This window comes from Pteronotus mesoamericanus, unplaced genomic scaffold (assembly GCF_021234165.1).
Source record: "Pteronotus mesoamericanus isolate MK-2021 breed Mesoamerican mustached bat unplaced genomic scaffold, CSHL_Meso_final contig_82, whole genome shotgun sequence".
Classification (NCBI taxonomy): domain Eukaryota; kingdom Metazoa; phylum Chordata; class Mammalia; order Chiroptera; family Mormoopidae; genus Pteronotus; species Pteronotus mesoamericanus.
This window is the reverse complement of record NW_026555265.1, coordinates 7,083,945-7,103,394: the sequence shown is the minus strand read 5'-3', so window position 1 is coordinate 7,103,394 and position 19,450 is coordinate 7,083,945. Positions and strand designations below refer to the sequence as shown.

Below are 19,450 nucleotides of genomic sequence, written 5' to 3'. Positions count from 1 at the left end.
GTTTTAAGAACCCTCATCTCACATGCCCAACTCCAGAAATTTTTACTCCTCTTGCTTTATTATTTTTGATAAAAGTTACTCCTGTTCTACCATATAATATGTTACCATAGACGTAAGTCCTCATATTACCTACATATTTCTTAGGTTTGAGGCTTCAGTTTTCAGAAACAAAAAATTTCCTCTATTTCATCACTATTACAGTTTGGTTTTACTGGATGTATTCAGCATAGAAAACACCCAGGTTTCTGTTCACTCAGCAGACAGTACTGAATTCTAGGAGAAAATCGACAAATATTATTTTAAAGCAAAAGCAAAGTTTTTGTTATGAATATCAAATCCTAGATGAATGCGGTGGGCAGAGTTGAATGTCCTGGCCCAGGACAGATGGCTGGCTTTGCTACTACCAACTGCATCTGCAAACTTTCCTTTCCCTGGATGAACTCCTGAGCATGGCTGGTGGCTCCATGACTACAGATAATTCTGAGAACAAGGAACCATGAAGGTACCTTGTTGCTCTTGGTTTTAAAATAAGGTGCAAAGAATCATTAAAATAGGTTGCAGCACATTGTCTCCCTTAGTACGGACAGAAATGTTTCCATTTACAAAATCAGCCTTAGCAGTGATATGGCAGCTCTGAATCTTTTCCTAAAATTGATAGTTTTTCTTATTTTTCAGAAGTGGGGGACTGAGGGCAGGGCAAGGTGGAGATGGTCTACTTCCTAGTGACAGGCAAGAGCAACATGCACATCAATAAATCAACAAAGTGTTGGCAAGGATGTAGAGAAAAGGGAACCCTATGCATGCTTGGTAGGAAAGCAGACTGGTGCAGCCACTGTGGAAAGCAGTGTGGAGACATCTCAAAACACTAAAAATGGAACTACCTTAGGACCCAGTGATTCCACTTTTGGGAATATATCTGAAGAAAACCAGAACACTAATTGGGAACAATATATGCACCCTTATGTTCATGGCAGCGTTATTTATAATAGCCAAGATTTGGAAGCAGCCCAAATGCCCATTAATAGATGAATGGATCAAAAAGCTGTGGTAAACTTACACAATGGAATACTACTCAGCCATAAAAAAGAAGGAAACCTTACCTTTTGTGACAGCATGGATGGACCTGAAGAATATCATGCTAAGTGAAATAAGAGAAAGGCAAGTACCACATGATTTCACTTATATGTGGAATCTAATGAACAAAATAAACTAACAAACCAAATAGAAACAGGCTCATAGAGAACAGACTGATAGCTCTTGGAGGGGGCGGTTGGGGGCCTGGGTGAAAAAGGTGAGGGTATTAAGCAAAGGACGAAATCCTTAAAGACACAGATGACAGGGACCAGTGGAAAAGGGAGGTTGGGGAGGTAGAATAGAGGAAAGGGGAGATACATGTGATGAAAGAAAATGTGACTTGGTGTTGTAGACACACAATAAAATATACAGATGATATGTTATAGAAGTGTATACCTGAAACCTATATAATTTTATTAACCTATGTCCCTCCAATATATTTAACAAAAATTAAAAAAATAAAAAGAGCAGCACACACAACTCATACTTAGAATACCTCGCCAGATAATGTCGCCTTCACTAGCTCATTTGATTGCACAGTTCTTCTGGACTCAGAGCAGGAAAGGCTTACCATCCCCACTTTACAAGTGAGAAACCAGACTCGAGCTGAGGAGAGCAGACCTGAGCTGCAGACACAAGCTTCTCAGAAAATCTTCTGTTTCAAACCTCCAACAGGGCCGGGGGCTTGGTACGATCTCAGTCAAACAAAGAATGAGTTTCTTATTCTCCAGGTAGAAGGAGGCAATCTTGTGCTAATACCTGGGCCTTCTGTTCAGATCAATTCTTGCCAGACTTGGGCTAGAGGTGTACTTAAAACAACACGAAACCACAACCTGCCAGTGTCTGCTTGTCTTTCTGGGATTAAATTGCTCTGGCCGTAGTCCTAAGTGATTCGATCCTCAACAATTTGCACATTGCTGGCAGGGAATAGGGATGGAGGACATCAGTCTCCCACCAGCCGAACAGTCCTAAAATCTTTGACAAAAGGGACTCATTCTGAAGACCCTACTTGAGACTAATTATATCTCAGAGGCAATAAATGAAGGAGCAGGAAGTGCTTACTCTGGAAAAATAGGGAGTCCCGGCATGCGAGAATTGTATTTAAATACTTGAAGGATTACCGTGGGAAAGAATGCTCTGACCTGTGCTCAGTGGCACGACTAGTGTATGAAGAGCACAGCGGGAATGTCTTTGGGCTGACTCAGGGACACCTGTTCTTACAGTACTGATGAAAGAGGCAGCTGGTGACCTCCAAGGTGTGTGCTCTGTGACATGGGAGGTGCAAGCGGATATTCAAAACCGATTACAGGAAGAAGTCAAGTATAAAATGAAACTCAATAACCTGCCAGATCCCTTTCAAACTGGATAGGCCCCACGTCTCAGTCTTACACTGCAATGTAAACCATTTGCAGCTGCTGCCCACACGGAACATCAGACTGGCCCACATGGCGAGATGGGCTGGGGAGGGTGGCTCTCGCCCAGCTCTGTGAGGTCCCGCGATATGGACAGGTAGGCTCAGCAGCTCTGTACCTGGGAAGGTGGCTTCTAATGGGAGAAAAACCTAAGAAAGACGTGCGGAGTGAGGGGCCCTGCCTGCTAAATTGGCAGCTGTGGAATTCTAATATGCGTATTTTCTTAGAAATAGGTGTTTGAAAATTTTGAGGAAAAGGACATGAGAGAGAGCCCCAACCCAAAGGCAGAGTTACCTGTGCCCAAAACACTTTTCCGATCAGGACTTGGAGGAGAAAAGGACACAGTCCCCGATCCAAATCAATTGTGAGGGTCCCCTGTATGTCCATGCCAAGGTAAACCACTCTTACACACAGAGAAGACCCCTGACTCTGGACTCTCCTCACAGAATATGGAGCGATCTGCGGGTGGGAATTTTCTTGTGCCATCTGTGTCCTAATGCACTCACACCAGTGTGCGTGTGCCCACTTGTAGGTGTGATGACTGTAAAAAGTGATTATTTATTCAGAGCCATGTGTTTAGTTTACTATGTAATAAATGATTCTGTATGAAAAAAGTCAAGTAAAATCTAATTCTGTTGTTCTAAAATCAACCTCTCTCTCTTTTTTGTAGTGGAGCCTTTCACTCTGGCTAATAAAATGATACGGTCTATTCCAGTAACATTGGATCAAAGCAACATCTTTACAAAGTTCTAGTCATTTCTTAACACTGCAGAGGCTATTATTCCTGGCTTTGTACATAGGACATTAAGAGTATACAAAATATTTTATACTCGTTTTCTCATTTAAGCCTCATAATGATATTAGGAGGAAGGCCTATCCTCCTCAAGGGTTATTATCCTCCTCATTATGATGAGGTACCAGACCTTTCGAAAGGCTCAGTAACTTGTCTAAGGACAACAGCAAGTGAGTGGAGGAGTGGGAGCTGAATTCAGACCCAGGACCTTTGCGTGCAAGTTCTCTGCTATGTCTCTCCCATGTTGTTTCCTCTGTATGAAATGTTTGTAGCACTGCAAAACAAGGAGGCGAGAAAGGCACCCATCCAATAGATTGCCATCATGAATGTAATTTCCTTTAGAAAGAGTTTTTAGTTTTTACATATATTCTCTTGAACCTGACCATCAGTCACGGAAGAGGTCAACTCCCACTGCTGAGAGAATAAAATCATAAAACCAGAGAGACCAAATCTCTGCGTGAACTTTGCTCAGCCTTGCTTTGTACAGCATTTTAGGGTCATGTAGAGTCTCTCTTGGTTTGAACTATACTTACTCCTTTATACATAAAAAACTTGAGAACTGCTGCCACACAATATTCTGTCTGCACTTTAGTTTCCATTAGATTTGTTAAAATGACCCTTTAAACTTTATCAAAAAAATGACTTCCCCCCCAAATTGCACATACATACAAATAACAAGAACAAAATATACCCCGCCCGGACTTGGTGAGAGAGCCTTGGCTTTCCCCGACACACCAGGCTCGTTCCTTCCTCAGGAAGACTGCCTTTGCCACCCTTTCTGCCTCGAGTGCTCCCCCTGCACCGCCAGTCCCCCACCCTCATGGCTGATTTCTTCTCCTTCAGGTTCCAGCTCACATGTCCCTTCCTCAAAGAAGTCCCCCCGACTACTTTATCTAATGGTGCCCTTGCTCCATGAGCCTATTTGTTTTCAACATAGTACTTGGGGAACCCTTCCAGTGGTTGAAGTTAAAAGAGCTATACTTGTTCAAGGTCATACACTTAGGAAATGGGAGACTTGAGTCTAAAATCCAAGTCCACTGATTTCCAAATCAAAGTCTTTTATGTTCTTCACACCTGGCTAGATACTGCTAATAATTTAGTTAATCCACTGGGAAAAAGAACATAGGAGGTGGTGGAGCAATGTCCCTGGTTGATGCAAAGCACTCAGGGGGCCATTCACACTCCCGGTTCTATTTCCTTGCTGTCTTGTCCCCACTCTCTCCTGAGTGCTTCAACTCCATGGAAAATCTGACAAGGCACTAGTGATAAAAGCTGCACACAGATCAACTATGGGAACTCTGCTGAAGTTGTGGATCTGCTAAAAGCTGCTGAAAGATCTCAGACATGTTGCATGTATTACAAGCTGCACAACTCAAGGGGGCACCATTCACATTATGGTGCAAGCCAAAAAGGGTGACTCTGTGTGATGTCAAAAAGGCTCTCTGGGTAAGTGAGAACTTTTACTGTTATAACCACAGCCATGGTTATGCAATGAAAAGTGCCACTCTCTCTTGGCCATGTGTCTCTCACGCAGACTCTCCTCTTCTCCAGGACCCTTGGCTACCACCTGAATGATTAAAAAAGCCTTTTAACTAGTCTTCCTAACTGGGGTCTCCTATCTTTGCTTCCCAAAGTCTCTATGAATTCCACTGCCAAACTCTGATCTTCTCACACCCACAGTCAGAAACCCTTCATAGTCTGCATTATCTACCAAATAAAGTACAGAGTTCTTACTAAGAGTCTCAAGGCCCTTTGCATCGACCACATCTGGTCTCATCTCGGACATTTCTCCTTGATCTCAGTAATGCAACGAACTGTTATTCCCAGCAATTAGTAACTTACTTATTCCCAATCATACAGTAATTTTCTCACATCAATACCTTTACTTATCCTCTTTTCTCTTTGGGGGCATCAATTATTATTACTCTTATCTCTACATATCAAAATCCCACCCATTTCTCAAAATCCAATCAGAATGCCACTGGTCTGCCGAGCCAGAGGGACATCCCTTTATCTGCACCTGCATCACACTCTGCATATCCTTCCTTTGTGTGGTGTGCATCTCTTTTTACCTTGTATTATGGTTCTGCAGTTGTTCAACTTCCTCCAACTACCATGCAACCTTACTTTAACTAGAGACCGCATTCTCTGAAGGTGGAGACCAAGCCTGATTCATTTTATCTTCCCACTTTGTGCCTAGGACAGGGTCATGGTTGGGGCTCAGCAAGCAGCTGTGAGATGGCTGAATAAAAAAAAGTATAATCACTGTTGATTTATTTTTCCTCCTTTGTCTGTGAACATCTGTTTTCCATTCAGTACAAAGACGCTTAACTAAAACAATAGGACTATGAATAAAAACAACCAAAAGTACAAAGTATAGTGATTACAATGTTGTGTTTAATGAGTCTGAATGTCCATTTGTATAGTGGGCGTGTGGAGGTGGGCTGTGAAATTAGAGGGGCTGGGTATATGCTACAAAAACTACCTCAATATGTAGAGGGACCTAAAGGCTTATTTACACACAAGTGCAAAGACACTGCTAGGAAGATACTCAACCCAAGAGAAGAGACAACTGAGGCAAGCAAACTTGTTTAAAAATCAAACATTAGATTTTAGGGGACAGGGGCAAAATTTAAGTACAACTGGGTGTGTATTTTTCAATCTGTTATCCACTTTTACCCTACTTTTTGAAACTTCTGCAAGGGCTTAAATAAAAGAAATATATGACAAAATTGGGGGGGGGTGCTGTTGGAGAGAGAAGTAAATAGATGCCCACTCTGTGGTCTGTTCTTAGTGTGTAATAAAAGCTGGGTGGAGAGAATACACCTGTGGCCTGTCACCTGGCAGTGATGTGACTCTGAAAGACAGGTGGAAGACGCATGCTGCTGGTGGCTGATGGTATTAGAGAGACAAAGGTGATGTAAACAGTCTGAGGAGGTCTCAAAATGGCTAAAGGAGATAGAAAATTGTCAAAAGAGATGGCAAATGACCAGGGGTGACAAAATGGCATGTAATCATAGTGGCCTGGGGGTACCTTGCAGCTAATTTTAGGGTCATGCAAGACCCACAGGAGCCTCACAGAGGAAGCAGAGATCATCTCAGGTTGGTGGTCCGTGGCCTGCACAGTCAACACAGGTTGCAGGAGGGAAGAGCATGCTGTACCTGAGTCCTATATGCAACATTCTGTCAATGTTTTTTGTGAGTCAAGAGGAACTTCAGAGTGACAGGGCTTCTGTGATCCTGGTTTTTTTTTTTTTACTACCATCCCAGGTTTATTTGACCAGGTAAACATAGGTTATAAAGATAGAAAAGATACCTTCCCATTAGGTGAATGCCCATTTGATGAAAGTCCATGCAGGAACACTTCCAGAACAACACTCTGAGGAAGTGGCATAGAACCCCAAAGCCATTCTGCGTTCTTAATCTGCTCAGGAGCTGAGCAAAGTACAAGATAAGGTAACTCTACAACTGGGTGAATGCTCTTCTTTGACAGCTAAGCCAGTTCTCTCATGACCTGACCCAAGGTTAACTTTGAGAATTTGATAAAGACTTAGCCTCAAAAATTCAGCCACAACCCATCACAACTTAGAAACTGGTTTGATCTGGAGATAATTCTGTAGGTTTGTATTCTCCATAGATGAATCCTGAATCGGATTTGGTCTGGATGACAAGAGCCGTATTTGGGAAAGTCCTAATCTTTGTATCTGCCCACACTTCACCCTAGCAGGGCAGATAGGAAGGTTCACAGGTGTCCCAGGGTAGAATGGGTGGCTTAGGCCAGCAGAAGTCTGAGACTGCATCTGGAGCCTTTACAAGGGGAGATACACAGTGGCATTTGGGGGCGTAGGAGCAGCTATGCTAGCTGAAGTCATGAACTCTCAAGCAGTACCCTGTGTCCTACCACATCATCAGGAGCCACAAGGCACCTGAAAGTCAATCTAGAGTCAGACACATCTGAGCTCTAATTCTGACTTCTTTGTTTTGTGATTTTGAGCAAATTAGTCACTTTGTCTACATCTTAGTTTCTTTGGCTATTCTCATGAGGATATTAGTTATTACTTCATGTGTAACTGCAAAAAATCAAAGGAGATTTAATGTGACACATAATTTCTTTTTCTACAAGTTTCAAGCTTTAAGGAGAATTCTTAAGTCTTGGCCTTGCACATAGCATAACTATTAAATGTGTTGTATGAATCAGTAAAGAAGTAAATAAAAGAATGTGTAAGTGGAGAACGATTGAACTAATGCACACACTACACACTTCTAGGAGCTGAATGAATATAATTATATTTTAATTAAAAGGTAATCATCTATCTTTTTAAAATTACTCTTTTTTTAGTTAATCTGTTTATTTTTATTTATTTAAAATAAGATACAGAGAGATCTACCTCCAGTCTTTGTTTACAGAACTGATCACTTCCACTGCAAAAGAGTCAACTTTATTTTTAGATTTCATTTTGCAGCCCTTCTTGTCTCATCATCTGCCTATCCTGAAAAATCGCTTTATAAATAGGCCCTTCTTGGATGACTTCCTAGTCTTCAGGATCTCCCCTGAGATGCAAAGACCTGTACAAAACAGTCCAAATTTAGACATATTTGTAGGTGGGGTGTAGTGGGTCTTTTTGCTGTCCCATCATGTTACCCCATATCTCTGGGGCATAATCCACAACACTTCGCATTCCTCTTTTTGGAACATGAGTCTCAAACTTGACCCGTCATGGAAATCCCCAAGGGACTTATTAGAGATAAAGTCCTTGGACGTAACTTAGTCAGAGTCTCTGAGATGGGTCCTGGGGAGCTCTATCTTTATCAAGCTCTCCAGGTGACTTTGATGCTGAATCAAGTTTAGGAACTGTACTCCCAAAAGAATAATTTATATTGTTTCCTTAGATGTGCTATCTTGTACTTGCTTTTTATAAAGACTCATCTACATTTTTTCCTACCAACTTCCACAGTGTTGACAGAACATTTTGTGATATATTTCCTTTGGAAGTGCTATATTTGTCCCTGTGCATTCTCCACTCTATATTATAAAAGCTGTCCATGGTGGGAAGAAACCCTGCTGATGGACTTCTCTTCCTTGAGGTGAGCACAGTGGTCCCTTCTATTTGTTACATCTCTAAGTACTATTTCTTGTCTAAACAATCACCTGATGGCCAGGTTCAATGGGGAAAATATTGCCACCAGCCGAAGGCAAAAACATAAAATGGTGTTTAATATCTTGTATTCTTGAAGCTAGTTAAAAATTTATGTAAAAAAAAACAACTACTCCTTAAGATATTCGATCTACTCCACCCATCATATAAGGACAAGAAAGAATAACCAATCCTGGGCCATCGGCAATTCTGAATAACTTAAAGGATTCCTCATCTCTCCAACCAGTTTAGATCATCTGGAATCGATTAGTAGGAAATCAGCCAACTTCAGACCATCAATTTAGAGGTTTATATTCTCCTTAGTACAGATCCTTGGGATCTAGTTCCCTCTGTAATACCTAAATATGTTCTGCATTTCTTTAACCATCCTACCTCATCCCAGTTTTTTTTCCTTCGTGGGGAAGCCTCTTGAGTTGACAAACAGAATTGAACTCTTTCTTTGGCCAGAGGCAAGACCAATTTCAGAAAAGTCTTTCCCCTTCTATTTGGCCTCCTTCACTGGGCTCGATGGTAATCAGCATTTTCAGCAGCAGCGAGGAGAGCAGAGATGTGAATTTAATTTTCACCAAGATATTGATCTGACTGCACTGGGGCATTTTTTGGCTACTATTCAGAATCCAGTTGGTGATTCACCTGACAAACACAGTTAACACTTGAGTCATTCTTGCTGGCACTTAGTGTGCTCAGCCAACAAGCTGTACAGCTGGCAGTCTGTGTAGATTTGTTCTTCTGGCCTGTCATCTGAAAAGCCTGCCAGAATATTAAACAAACATTCTTTTTCTATACAGCTACTAAATACACAGCATACCGTGGTAACGTGGCATTAGCTTTGGCAATATTCAACACTTTCCAGCAGCGTGAAATGAGCTATTGAATTGTCCTGGAACAATCTTAATATCTTAGGCAGAAAGAATGGTTAGAACAAACTCAGAGTGGTTGCGCGGAAAATTTTAAATTATGGAAAGAGGACACTGGAGGCTTTGAAGTGAGACTAATGAGTAACAACCACTGGAGAGAATGGAAAGATGAAACCTGCTTGTATATAGCAGGTGGTCTTCCCTTCGCCAAAAAAAGAAATATGTGCCTACAAAGATCTAGGGCAGTATACAAATATTAGGAACACTTAGTTCTTTTCTGAAGTCAGGTTCCCCAAAAGCAGAAAATGAGACATGGGTTTATTTTATAAAGGAAATATTCCTAGGAAACACTGGTGAGGGAATGGAAGAAGAGACAAATAAATAAGAATGTGATTTTGGGGAAAGCCTTACCTCAAGCCAATGCAGTCAGCGAGCTTTGGAATGTAACTTTCGCCTCAGTGTCCCAAGTGCAAGGGAGAAGCACTTCAGACTCTTGCTCTAGTCATTGGCTCAGGGCTGCTTGGGCAGGGTGGGGATGGGGAAGAAATTACAGGCACTTTTGGATCTTTTGGGGGGATGGGACTTCCCCCCCCCCCAAAAAAAGGGGCTTAAGGGCAGGCCGCTGCTGAGTTGCAGGTGCAGGTCATTAGAAGAAAACACACAAGTGCCTGCGGAGACATTGAAGCCATCCAAAGGGATTTGAACGGACCACAGACATTATCTGCTGTAGTCCTATTTTCCACTGTGCCACTGGCCACCCTAAAGGAAAAACCATAAACATCCTCCTAATCTGAAAGATGGAATATTGTGAAACAGACTCTCTAGGTAGAAAAAGTGACTTATTCATTTGCACAGTATTTACTGAGCATCTGCTATATCTGCCACTCCCGGAGCTAAGCACTTAGATTTGAAGATGAATGGTTCTTTCCCTTGGATGTGATAAGAGTCATTTTCCACTTACGTATAAAAAGCTATGGAAAGAGCCCCCAAAGCAAAGTTGGTGGACCCAGTGGGCAGTGAGGACCACCAAACCTTGGACACATAAAGGAAATAGAATTGAGTTCATAATAGAGTAAAACAATTAATACTTATTTGATGACTGAAGAGAGCATGTTTTAAAAACTCCAGACGGAAGCACTTAAATAAAAAGAACAGTTTCTTCAATGGTCCACACCAAATGACATTATCTGCAATGCATAAAGTTAATTTTATAATAAAGACCAAGTAGACCTCAGGATTTATTCAAGTTCTGGTACTTGACTGCCATGAGGGCCACAGAAGAGCTAGCTCAGCTACCTAACTTGTGTTTAGTCATGTATTAACGGTCAAATGTTTTCTTAACCCATGGTTGTTGCAAAGAGCTCACAATGTCACTCAGTCAGATAGCATAGTCCATGCTCCATCCTGTCACATGATATTAGGGCCTCTAAGGTATGCTTCTCCTTAGTCTGCAATCACCCAAACCTTTCTCTTTTCTACCTTGCATAGCAGTTGCCTCGGTGTGGTTTTGCCTTTTCCACCAGACTCTGAGTCCCTTAAGGAATAGAATCCAATCTGATCCATCTCTTTACCCCTCACTGAGATCATATAGGGTCTGCGTGGGAGATGCTGCTAGATGACCACCAAATTCACTTTCTTTTCTTCCTGACACACAGGGGAACCATATATCCTAGTCAACCATACAGCTAGGTGTGGTCATCTGAGTTCTAGCCAATATTCCAGCACAGCACACAGTACCTCTTCTAGAATCGGTATGTAGAAATTTCCACTGATTCTTGTGCAAGGTCCTTTTTATAAAATCATAGCACTTCAGAAGCCACATGCTGAAGATGGTAGAGACACAAGATGAAAGGACCCTAAACCTCTGAATCACAGCTTGGAGGAGGCACATATCCACCCTTGTCAAAACCCTTCAAAGAGAGTCAGGAAGCTTTGACCAGGAATAGATGACAAAGATGTACTCAAGGGTCTTGGGGTTTCCAAACTAGAAACACCAATAGGCAATACCCAGTGCTCTGAAGGAGAAATAAAAGTGTGAGAATTTTATTGTACAAAGAACATTTTTGTGAAGAATCAGTTCTGCATTGTTAGCCCCTGGATTAGTTCAAAGCAGAATTCATCAGATATCCAATGATATAAATCAGATGTCCAGTCTAGTCAATGGAACATTTTCTTTGAGGTCATTCAGATGATTAACTGGATGTTTGGTGTATGTCCATGCATTCACACATAACATGCTACTGTGCACCCAGGCATTGATGTAGGACTGGAAAATTCAAAAGTTTTAAGTTTCCAGAGTCAGTTAAAACAAGAATAATCATTTCCTTATATCACAGTACACTTAAAGTTAATAACCGAACAGTATGACCACAGTGTCTTCATTGTATTTTTCACTCTATTCCTCACACTCCTCTGCTGCCCCACCAGTACCCTCCCAGTACCACAAACTTAGAGCCAACCTTCTTTGCTAAACCTCTGAAAATTGTTGTTTGTTGTTGTTATAGCAGTTACCTTACCTTAACTAAACAGTCTTGTCCATGTAGACTTTCAACAATATTTATGAAATGGAAATCTCCATAAGGCTCTGGTAGTCACTAAAGAAAACAGCAAGAGAGTTTTGAAATCTAGGTAAGACTCCAGATTTGGAACAATTTCTCCTTTATGTCAGGGAGAGGTGAAGATAAGGAATCACGTGCCTGCCAAGTAGGAGGGTGAGTTGTAGTTCTAAGACACTCCACCATGTCTCTTGCCTCGTCATTTATAAGCCTCATGGACCAGAGGTGGAGAAGCCCCACCTCTCCTAATCCATATAATCCCCTATTCCTTTACCACTCTAGAATCAGAGCAGAGTTCTAGAGAAAATACGGAAGGACAGAAGGTAGTATTTGCTGGTGGAAATAAACTGGGCTAGAGATAAAAGATCTGGGTCTGCCATTATTTTTCTGTGCAGCTTTGAACAAACTTCTTTTTCATCTCTGTGTTTCTTTTTTCTTTTCTGGAAATTCTGTTTTGAATCAGATTGTAAAGGGAGATGAGATACTCTCCATGATTTACTTCCTTTGGTTTTACTCTGGATGGGAGGCTCTTCAAAGTTCAAAGACTTGGCTTCTGGGGGGAGCATCAGTTCTTTAGGCTACTGGTGAGGAGGCCAGTGTTAGGACTGAAGGGGGGCAAAAATAAGACACTAATCCTGCCCTTAGTGTGTTTGCAGCTTGGAGGAAGCCACTTCCACCAACTCTGAGGCTACCTCTCCCACAAGAAACCCTTTGATCCCCTTCTCCATCCCGCCCCTACCGCCCTGCTGCATACGTAAACATAATAGGCACGTTTTTCATCCTTCAGGGTGCTGGCTAAGACAGAGAGATGTGATTATACAGTTGTGGAAATTTAGATAACATCCCCAATATTCAGCCTTCTGAGCTCCTCCTCCCTCCATAAACTTTACATATTGAAAGCTTTTGTAAACTAGTAAGGGAAAATGAAAGAAATCAAATCATTATTATTATAGTTTACTATTTAAAAGCTTGTCTCTTCTTAATTAGTGTTATGAGCGTGGTGATGATGATGATTATCTTTCTCTTATTGAGTGTGAAGGGAGCTATAGTCAGTCTTTTTACAAATATCATCTTAAATCCTCACATCAATTAATAATTATTACTGACATTTTACAATGAAATCTAAAATTTGTATTTTAAGTTATTTATCCAAGTTCATCAGTAAAGCAGGGATTAGAATTCAGAGTTTTCTGATTCCAAAATGATGCCTGCATTCCCAGTCATGAGCCACCCTCTCTTCCTTCTATTCTCATTGTCACTCCCAATATGCCCATCCCTGTTTCATGGTGTTTTTATTCATTTATCATTGGTTAATCCTGTTGTCTCAGGCTTTTAGCAAAGTGGTCATTTCTGTTCATTGGCTGAGACATTTATGGACAGCACAGGACATTATTTATTTGGTTCAGCTGCTTAAGTCTGGAGACATTCACATCTAGCTTAGCAAATAAGTACTGGGAAGAAAAACCCCACCATTATATTGAGAGATTAACAGACTAATCCTGTGGTTCGGGAGAGTATTTCTTCTCTTTCCTTTGTGAATGTAATAGAGAGGTGTGTGCTGAGAGATTTTAAGCACCTGAGAGCAGCAAAGACAAGTAGTGACTGTTCAGTTCACATAAGCCTTAGTGGGTTTGACATTTCCCCAAGGAATTAGCCAGGTGGTCCAGCTTAGATGGAGGGGAAAAATAAGGACCATCGAGCTTTGCTCAACCAAGGAGAGGAGAATGAACTGGTGAGTCTTCCCTTCTTTTTTCTAAAGTATATTTTATTGATTATGCTATTACAGTTGTCCCAACTTTCCCTTCTTTGCCCTCCTCTGTCTGGTATCCCCGCTTCCCTTCAGCAATCTCCCCCTTAGTTCATGTCCATGGATCGTGTGTGTAATTTCTTTGGCTTCTCCATTTCCTATACTATTCATAACATCCCTCTATTTTATTCTTACCAATTATGCTTCTTAATCCCTGCACCATTTCCCCCATCCCCTGCCTTCCTTCTTTCAGCTGATAACCCTCCAAGTGGTCTCCATATCTACGATTCTGTTCCTATTCTGGTTGTTTGCTTAGGGAGCGGGGAATTTTTTGGGGGGGGGTATTCAGTTGTTGATAGTTGTGAATCTGTTGCCTTTTTAATGGTCATGGTTTTGATCTTCTTTTTCTTAAATAAGTCCTTTTAACATTTTGTATAATAATGGTTTGGTGATGTTTCAGTCTTCTCAAAGTACCCAAGGCTGTGGGCAGGGGCTATTGAAGTGATGTTGGCTTTAGGACCTGGAGAGATTTCAGTCTGGTAAGTCTTGGGATCACAGGGCCCAGTTTTTTAGGGGGAGACCTGCAGGGGCTGAGAAAGTGTATCTTCTAGATGATGGCACAGTACCTTGGGTGCACCGGACTGCGTGAAGCCCGCTCCTCAGACATTATGCAGAGTAATCAGGTGCACTCTCGCATGGTACTCATTGAGGTGTTCTTCTGGGTCTTAATGCAGCTGGACAAACTCAGGCAAAAATTGAACTATTTTTTATGATTTCTAAGTTTTTGGTATGCATGTGTAACTCAGGCTTAGTGTGCTTTGGGCAGAAGTCATGCTAGTTGCACAGAGAGGTTTTAAGCACCAAGCACTGAAGAAGGAATAGAGTGGCCTGAGATTTAGCACACATTTAAAAAAAAATGTTCTTACTTCTGCAATTCTTTTACCCTCACTGCTTCTCTCACCAAATATAAAAATCTTCAGAAATAATCACTGAAAGCTTGCAAACTCCTACAGTGTCTATTGGGTGCTGACGAGTTGACCTTTATTATTGTATTTGGTCTGCAGAAATCAGAGAAGAAATTAATCTTATTTCTTGCCAAAGAAACCTGAGATCAGGAAGGTTGACTGACTTGCAAGGTCATCAACCTGCAAGGGACATGCTGGCTATCCAGCCCAGTCCAATGTGTCCCTGCTGCAATAACGTCTCTAGTTAGGCAATGAGAAAGGGAGACAAAAGGAGAGGGGCACGCGATGCAGAAGGTGCTCTCGGAGCAGTAAGAAGCCCGGGAGTTAGGGTTCATATATCAGAAGGGTGTCCGTTTCCTGTCTGGCCTCTCGGTCCCTACAAAGTCTGTAGGATATTCATCCATCTAACCTTGTTTGTTAACCTAAGGAAAACAAGCGATTTAATCACTTGCATTGTCCAATACAGCAATCCTGGCCATGTGGGGTTCTGAGCACTAGAAAAGCAGCCAGTTTGAAATGAAAGGTGCTATAGTGTAAAATGTACACAGGGTTTTGAAAAATTAGGTAAAATAGTGTAAAATATCTCATTTTACATTGGTTACATATTGAAATGACATTTTGGGTTTGTTGGGTTAAATAAAATATATTATGAAAATTAATTTCACCTGCTTCTTTAATGCGGCTTCTAGGAAATTCAGTAACCAACGAGGCTCACATCGGTTTGCCATTGATTTCGAGCGTGGTAAGGTACTTTGAAACCCTCCACACTGAAGGGATTCACTGAGTGTGTTCGCGGCAGAGTCACTCTGTGCCAATACTGATGTTTTGTGCAACCTGCAGATGAGTGTTCCTAAAAATCTTTGGCTCCTCTTTATTTTTCTCTAATTGGGTGATCTATCTGTAAAGTTTATAGCCTAGTATTTTAATTCCTTTAATCACAGAGGGAGTGTGGGTATCAAAGTATTAAATAACAGGCCAGGTGACACAGTTTACTTTTTTGTTGGTTATCAAACACTTCTGGAGATACCCACCGAAAAACCCTACCAGGAATCCTACTACGCTTATGTCATATTGTCAGGGCATGTCGGGGAGGGGAGGAGGTAGATTTCTCCTTCACAAATATTACTTGTGCGCTTGGGCACAGAGCACAGATGCAAATCCTATCCAGGTGTATCAGAGCCCGGGGTGAGGTAGGTAGACCTGGGGAAACAGGGGCCGCAAGCCGAGAGGAAGCTTCTACCTCCAGGCACCTGCTGTCCTGCAAGTCAACAGGGCCAGTGCTGTCAGCTCTTCGGTTTGAAAGGGAAGCCAGAAATCAGTATGCTTATGTAAAATAGGCTTATTATAAATTTTGGAAACAGTTTTCTTTTTTAATGATAATCGGTAGGCCAGACTAAACACGGGCATGGTCTAGTCCCAGCCTTCGGGAGCTGTCAGTCCATGACTTTTGCAGCCTCTCCCTGCTTGTTCTTACTTTCCCAAATGTTCCACAAAACCCTTTCTGACTTCTATTTGCGTTCATCATTTCAAGTGAACCATCACTGGTGATTGTGTGAGAGGATTTGAAATGAAAACAACGCACTGTTCAGGCAAATAGTAAATTCCTTCAGTCAAACACCCACGAAGAACCCAAGCAGGTGGGGAGGGCCTGTAGATTATTTAAGCGCAGTGGGAGTCATTTTGCTGAGCTCAGCATGTATATAAAGCACTGCACTGGCCTCCAGAGTTGAACCTTGTTGTCATTCTTATCTGCTGTTCTCTGGTTCTAACTCCTTCAGGAGAGGGAACAGCTCATTCTTCACAGGGCACGGTGCTAGGCACTTGACAAGCAGTATTTCATGTCACCCTCACAACAGCCCGTGTGATAGATACCCTACCTGTACAGGCCTTTATAGTTTTATCCAACCTCCTCTCTCCCACTCCTCATCCTCCCTGCTCCTAAGAAGCTCCAATGGTCTCCCATTTCTTCACCTGTGTTTTTCCTAAACATTTGCCCTGCCTAGATATTACATTATCCCCTCCAGTCACAGTCAACTCTTCTTGTTTTGTCCTGAGCTCTTCTCAGGATTCACAACTTCATTAATAGCCCACAGGATCCTTCACGACACCAGACCTCAAACGATCGCAGAGCCTTCCCACTGTGTAGCCCAATGTCTAATGGAAGGCCCTTTGGTCTCAAGCAGAGCTGGGTTTGAATTCCAGTCGAGAAGACAAGTTATTTAACCTCTCTGAGTCACTTGTAAAGTGTGGATAGTAATACCTACCATTCAGAATTGTGCGGAGGATTAAATGAGGCAATACAGCCTTTCCAAAATATCTACTGTAGGACAATGTTGTTACATAAAAAGTCTCCTTTTTCCCCCTATCAATTAGGTTTGAGAAATATTAGGTGAAACAGGTAGGCAGATAATAGCAGGGCCTCCCAGAGTATTTAATATATCATGGTTCTTTGTGAATTTCTAACGGGGGCATTACAATATGTCCCATTTGCCACACTTATCTATGCATGGAATCCTTTCTTTGTGTGTGTGTGTGTGCAATTTTTTGATGTCTTATGTTCCATGGAACCACCACAGGAAAGGGTGGGATGTTTTCAATTAATGAAAGCTGTTGTTTTATCACTATTACCCTTCTAGGAGAAAAAAGTCATTTATGTCTCTTTAGCCAGACCCTCTGAAGGTGCATTATGTGCCTATGAGCCTCTGTTTCAAGGTCTTCTCTGGCTATATTTGCCGCATTTACTTACTGAAAAAAATGGCCTGGAACCTGGCCCCTGAGGCAGAAGTCCTGCTTTATTCATATCAGTTGCAAAGCCCAAGCATCCATCAGTGCTCCCCCTCTGCACAGACAGTCACCCACGAAGTGTCAAAGTTACAAGTGGGACCAGCCCCAGAGGTACAATGGAGGACCCAGGACTGATAGAAGAGCACTTCGCTTCACGGTAACTTTTTTCTGGGAAAGGGTGGAGGAACCCTGGACTCTAACACAGCAGATATGGGCTTTGGTCAAGGCTCCGCTGCTAACTGTGTAGTTGTGGACACCTTTGTGGATCTTGCTAGTTGCCTGACTCAAAAGGTTTGTAACGGTGACAAAAAAAATGGGGAAAGTGCTATGAAATTATAAAGCATTCACTTACAAGCAGGGAGTCACAAGTTATATGTAATTTGAAAAATGCAGGGATACATAATTAAGTGAAATTGATATTGAGACTATTTCCCCTTTCTCTGATTAAACTTGGGGAATGATAATTGTTTGAGGTCTACCATTATAAAAGTAACTAATATGTGAAGAGTTGGTAAGAAAAGTCTGAAACTTGAAACATCTGAATTATTTTAAACAATGTCATATACTCCTCATCTTCCCTTAAAAGACAAAAAAACAAAACAAAAAAAAACAACACAGCACTCAAAAGATTAACATTGAAAATGAAAAAGTAAGCCCTTTTGGCTCTTTCCTGTCTTCAGTCAAATTTATAGTAACAACTTGGATGAAGGCAAACTTATCTAACCTTCAAATGACCCCTCACTATGAAGGAGAGACAACAATATAGGTGAGAGAATCAAGATTCAAAATGTTCTCTAGGCTGGATTATAGAAGAAAAACTGGCAAAATGTAATGTATCAGGCCTCAATATATTAGCGCCTAATCCACATATTAATCCTCGAGTTATTATTTATTTATTTTCTTATCTTTATTGTACTTGTTTTCCATCACCATTGAGTCCCATTATATCCCACTCCACACAACAATCACCAGGCTGTTGTCTATGTCTGTGAGTCCTTTTCCTTTTTGCTCAAAATTATTATCAAAATACAGGTGAGGATATTAATGACTGGAGCTTAGAAGATATTCATGGAAAAGCAATTGAAGTGCTTTATTTGGTTATGACTGCATTAGCTGCCAATATGGTATAGCTATAAAAAAAAATCAGTCCTTGAATGTCTTCACAGAAGTCTGTTGTAAAGAACAAAATAATAGTCCTGCTATAGTCTGTACTATTTAGGAAACCTCTAGGAAGTTATATTCAATTCAAAGATTCAGACAAGAAGTATAGCATATTTGGAGGGATATCTGGATATCATAATTAAGAACTGTTTAAAAGATGTTGGGAACAGTTTTCCAAAGGACTGTCATGTTTGTTGCCTTCCAATAATCGAGTGGCTGATGAGGAGGACAGAGTAGAAGTTGTCCTCATGAAAGATATTTTTCCTCATGGAAGAACTTCTTAACTCTGTGTCATGGCAGAATTTTGACATGACACCTCCCCAGTGATATTTGCCTTGTATGATCTCCTCCAGTTGAATGTGGGCAGAATCTATAAATATGATGAGCTATAATTCCTGTGATTAATTTACTGTATTTTGCTATGTATAATACACACCCATGTTTCTATGCACATTATACTTGAAATTATTATCCCCATCATTATATCCATGATATATAATCATTATACCCATATACAACACACATCCTTATTTTTCCCTCAAAAATTTGGGCAAAAGAGAGCTCATTATACATGAAAAAATATGGTATGTTATATGGCAAGAAGGGATTTTACTGACCTAATCAATATGGACTTGGATAAGTTAAACAAAAAGGAAATTGTTTGGGTGAGCCAGACCTAATTAGGTGATCTTGGAAAAGAGACTGGACCCTTCCTGAAGTCACAGATTTAAAACATGAGAGAGATTTGATTCAAGGGAGGTTTTCTACTGCATCTTTGATGATGGAAGATTTAATGTTCAGGAACTCTGAGTGGTCTTTGAGCACTGAGAACTGAGAGTAGCTTCTGGCTGACAGCTGGCAGAAGAATAGGGCCTCCTAAAGCTGCAAGCAACTAACTGAATTCTACCAAAAACCATGTGGCCTTGAAAGAGGTCCTTGACCTCCA

At 41.3% G+C, this 19,450-nt stretch overlaps 1 protein-coding gene across 1 annotated transcript in view; it reads left to right on the top strand.

The window, feature by feature from the left end:
• Window positions 1-13,281: 13,281 nt before the first annotated feature.
• ATP13A5 (ATPase 13A5) overlaps window positions 13,282-19,450 on the top strand; it is a 97,903-nt gene continuing 91,734 nt past the window's right edge. Inside the window, exon 1 of the mRNA XM_054585137.1 lies at window positions 13,282-13,579. Coding sequence (XP_054441112.1) covers window positions 13,520-13,579 — 60 coding nt within the window. The 5' untranslated portion in view covers window positions 13,282-13,519. The remainder of the gene's footprint in view (window positions 13,580-19,450) is intronic.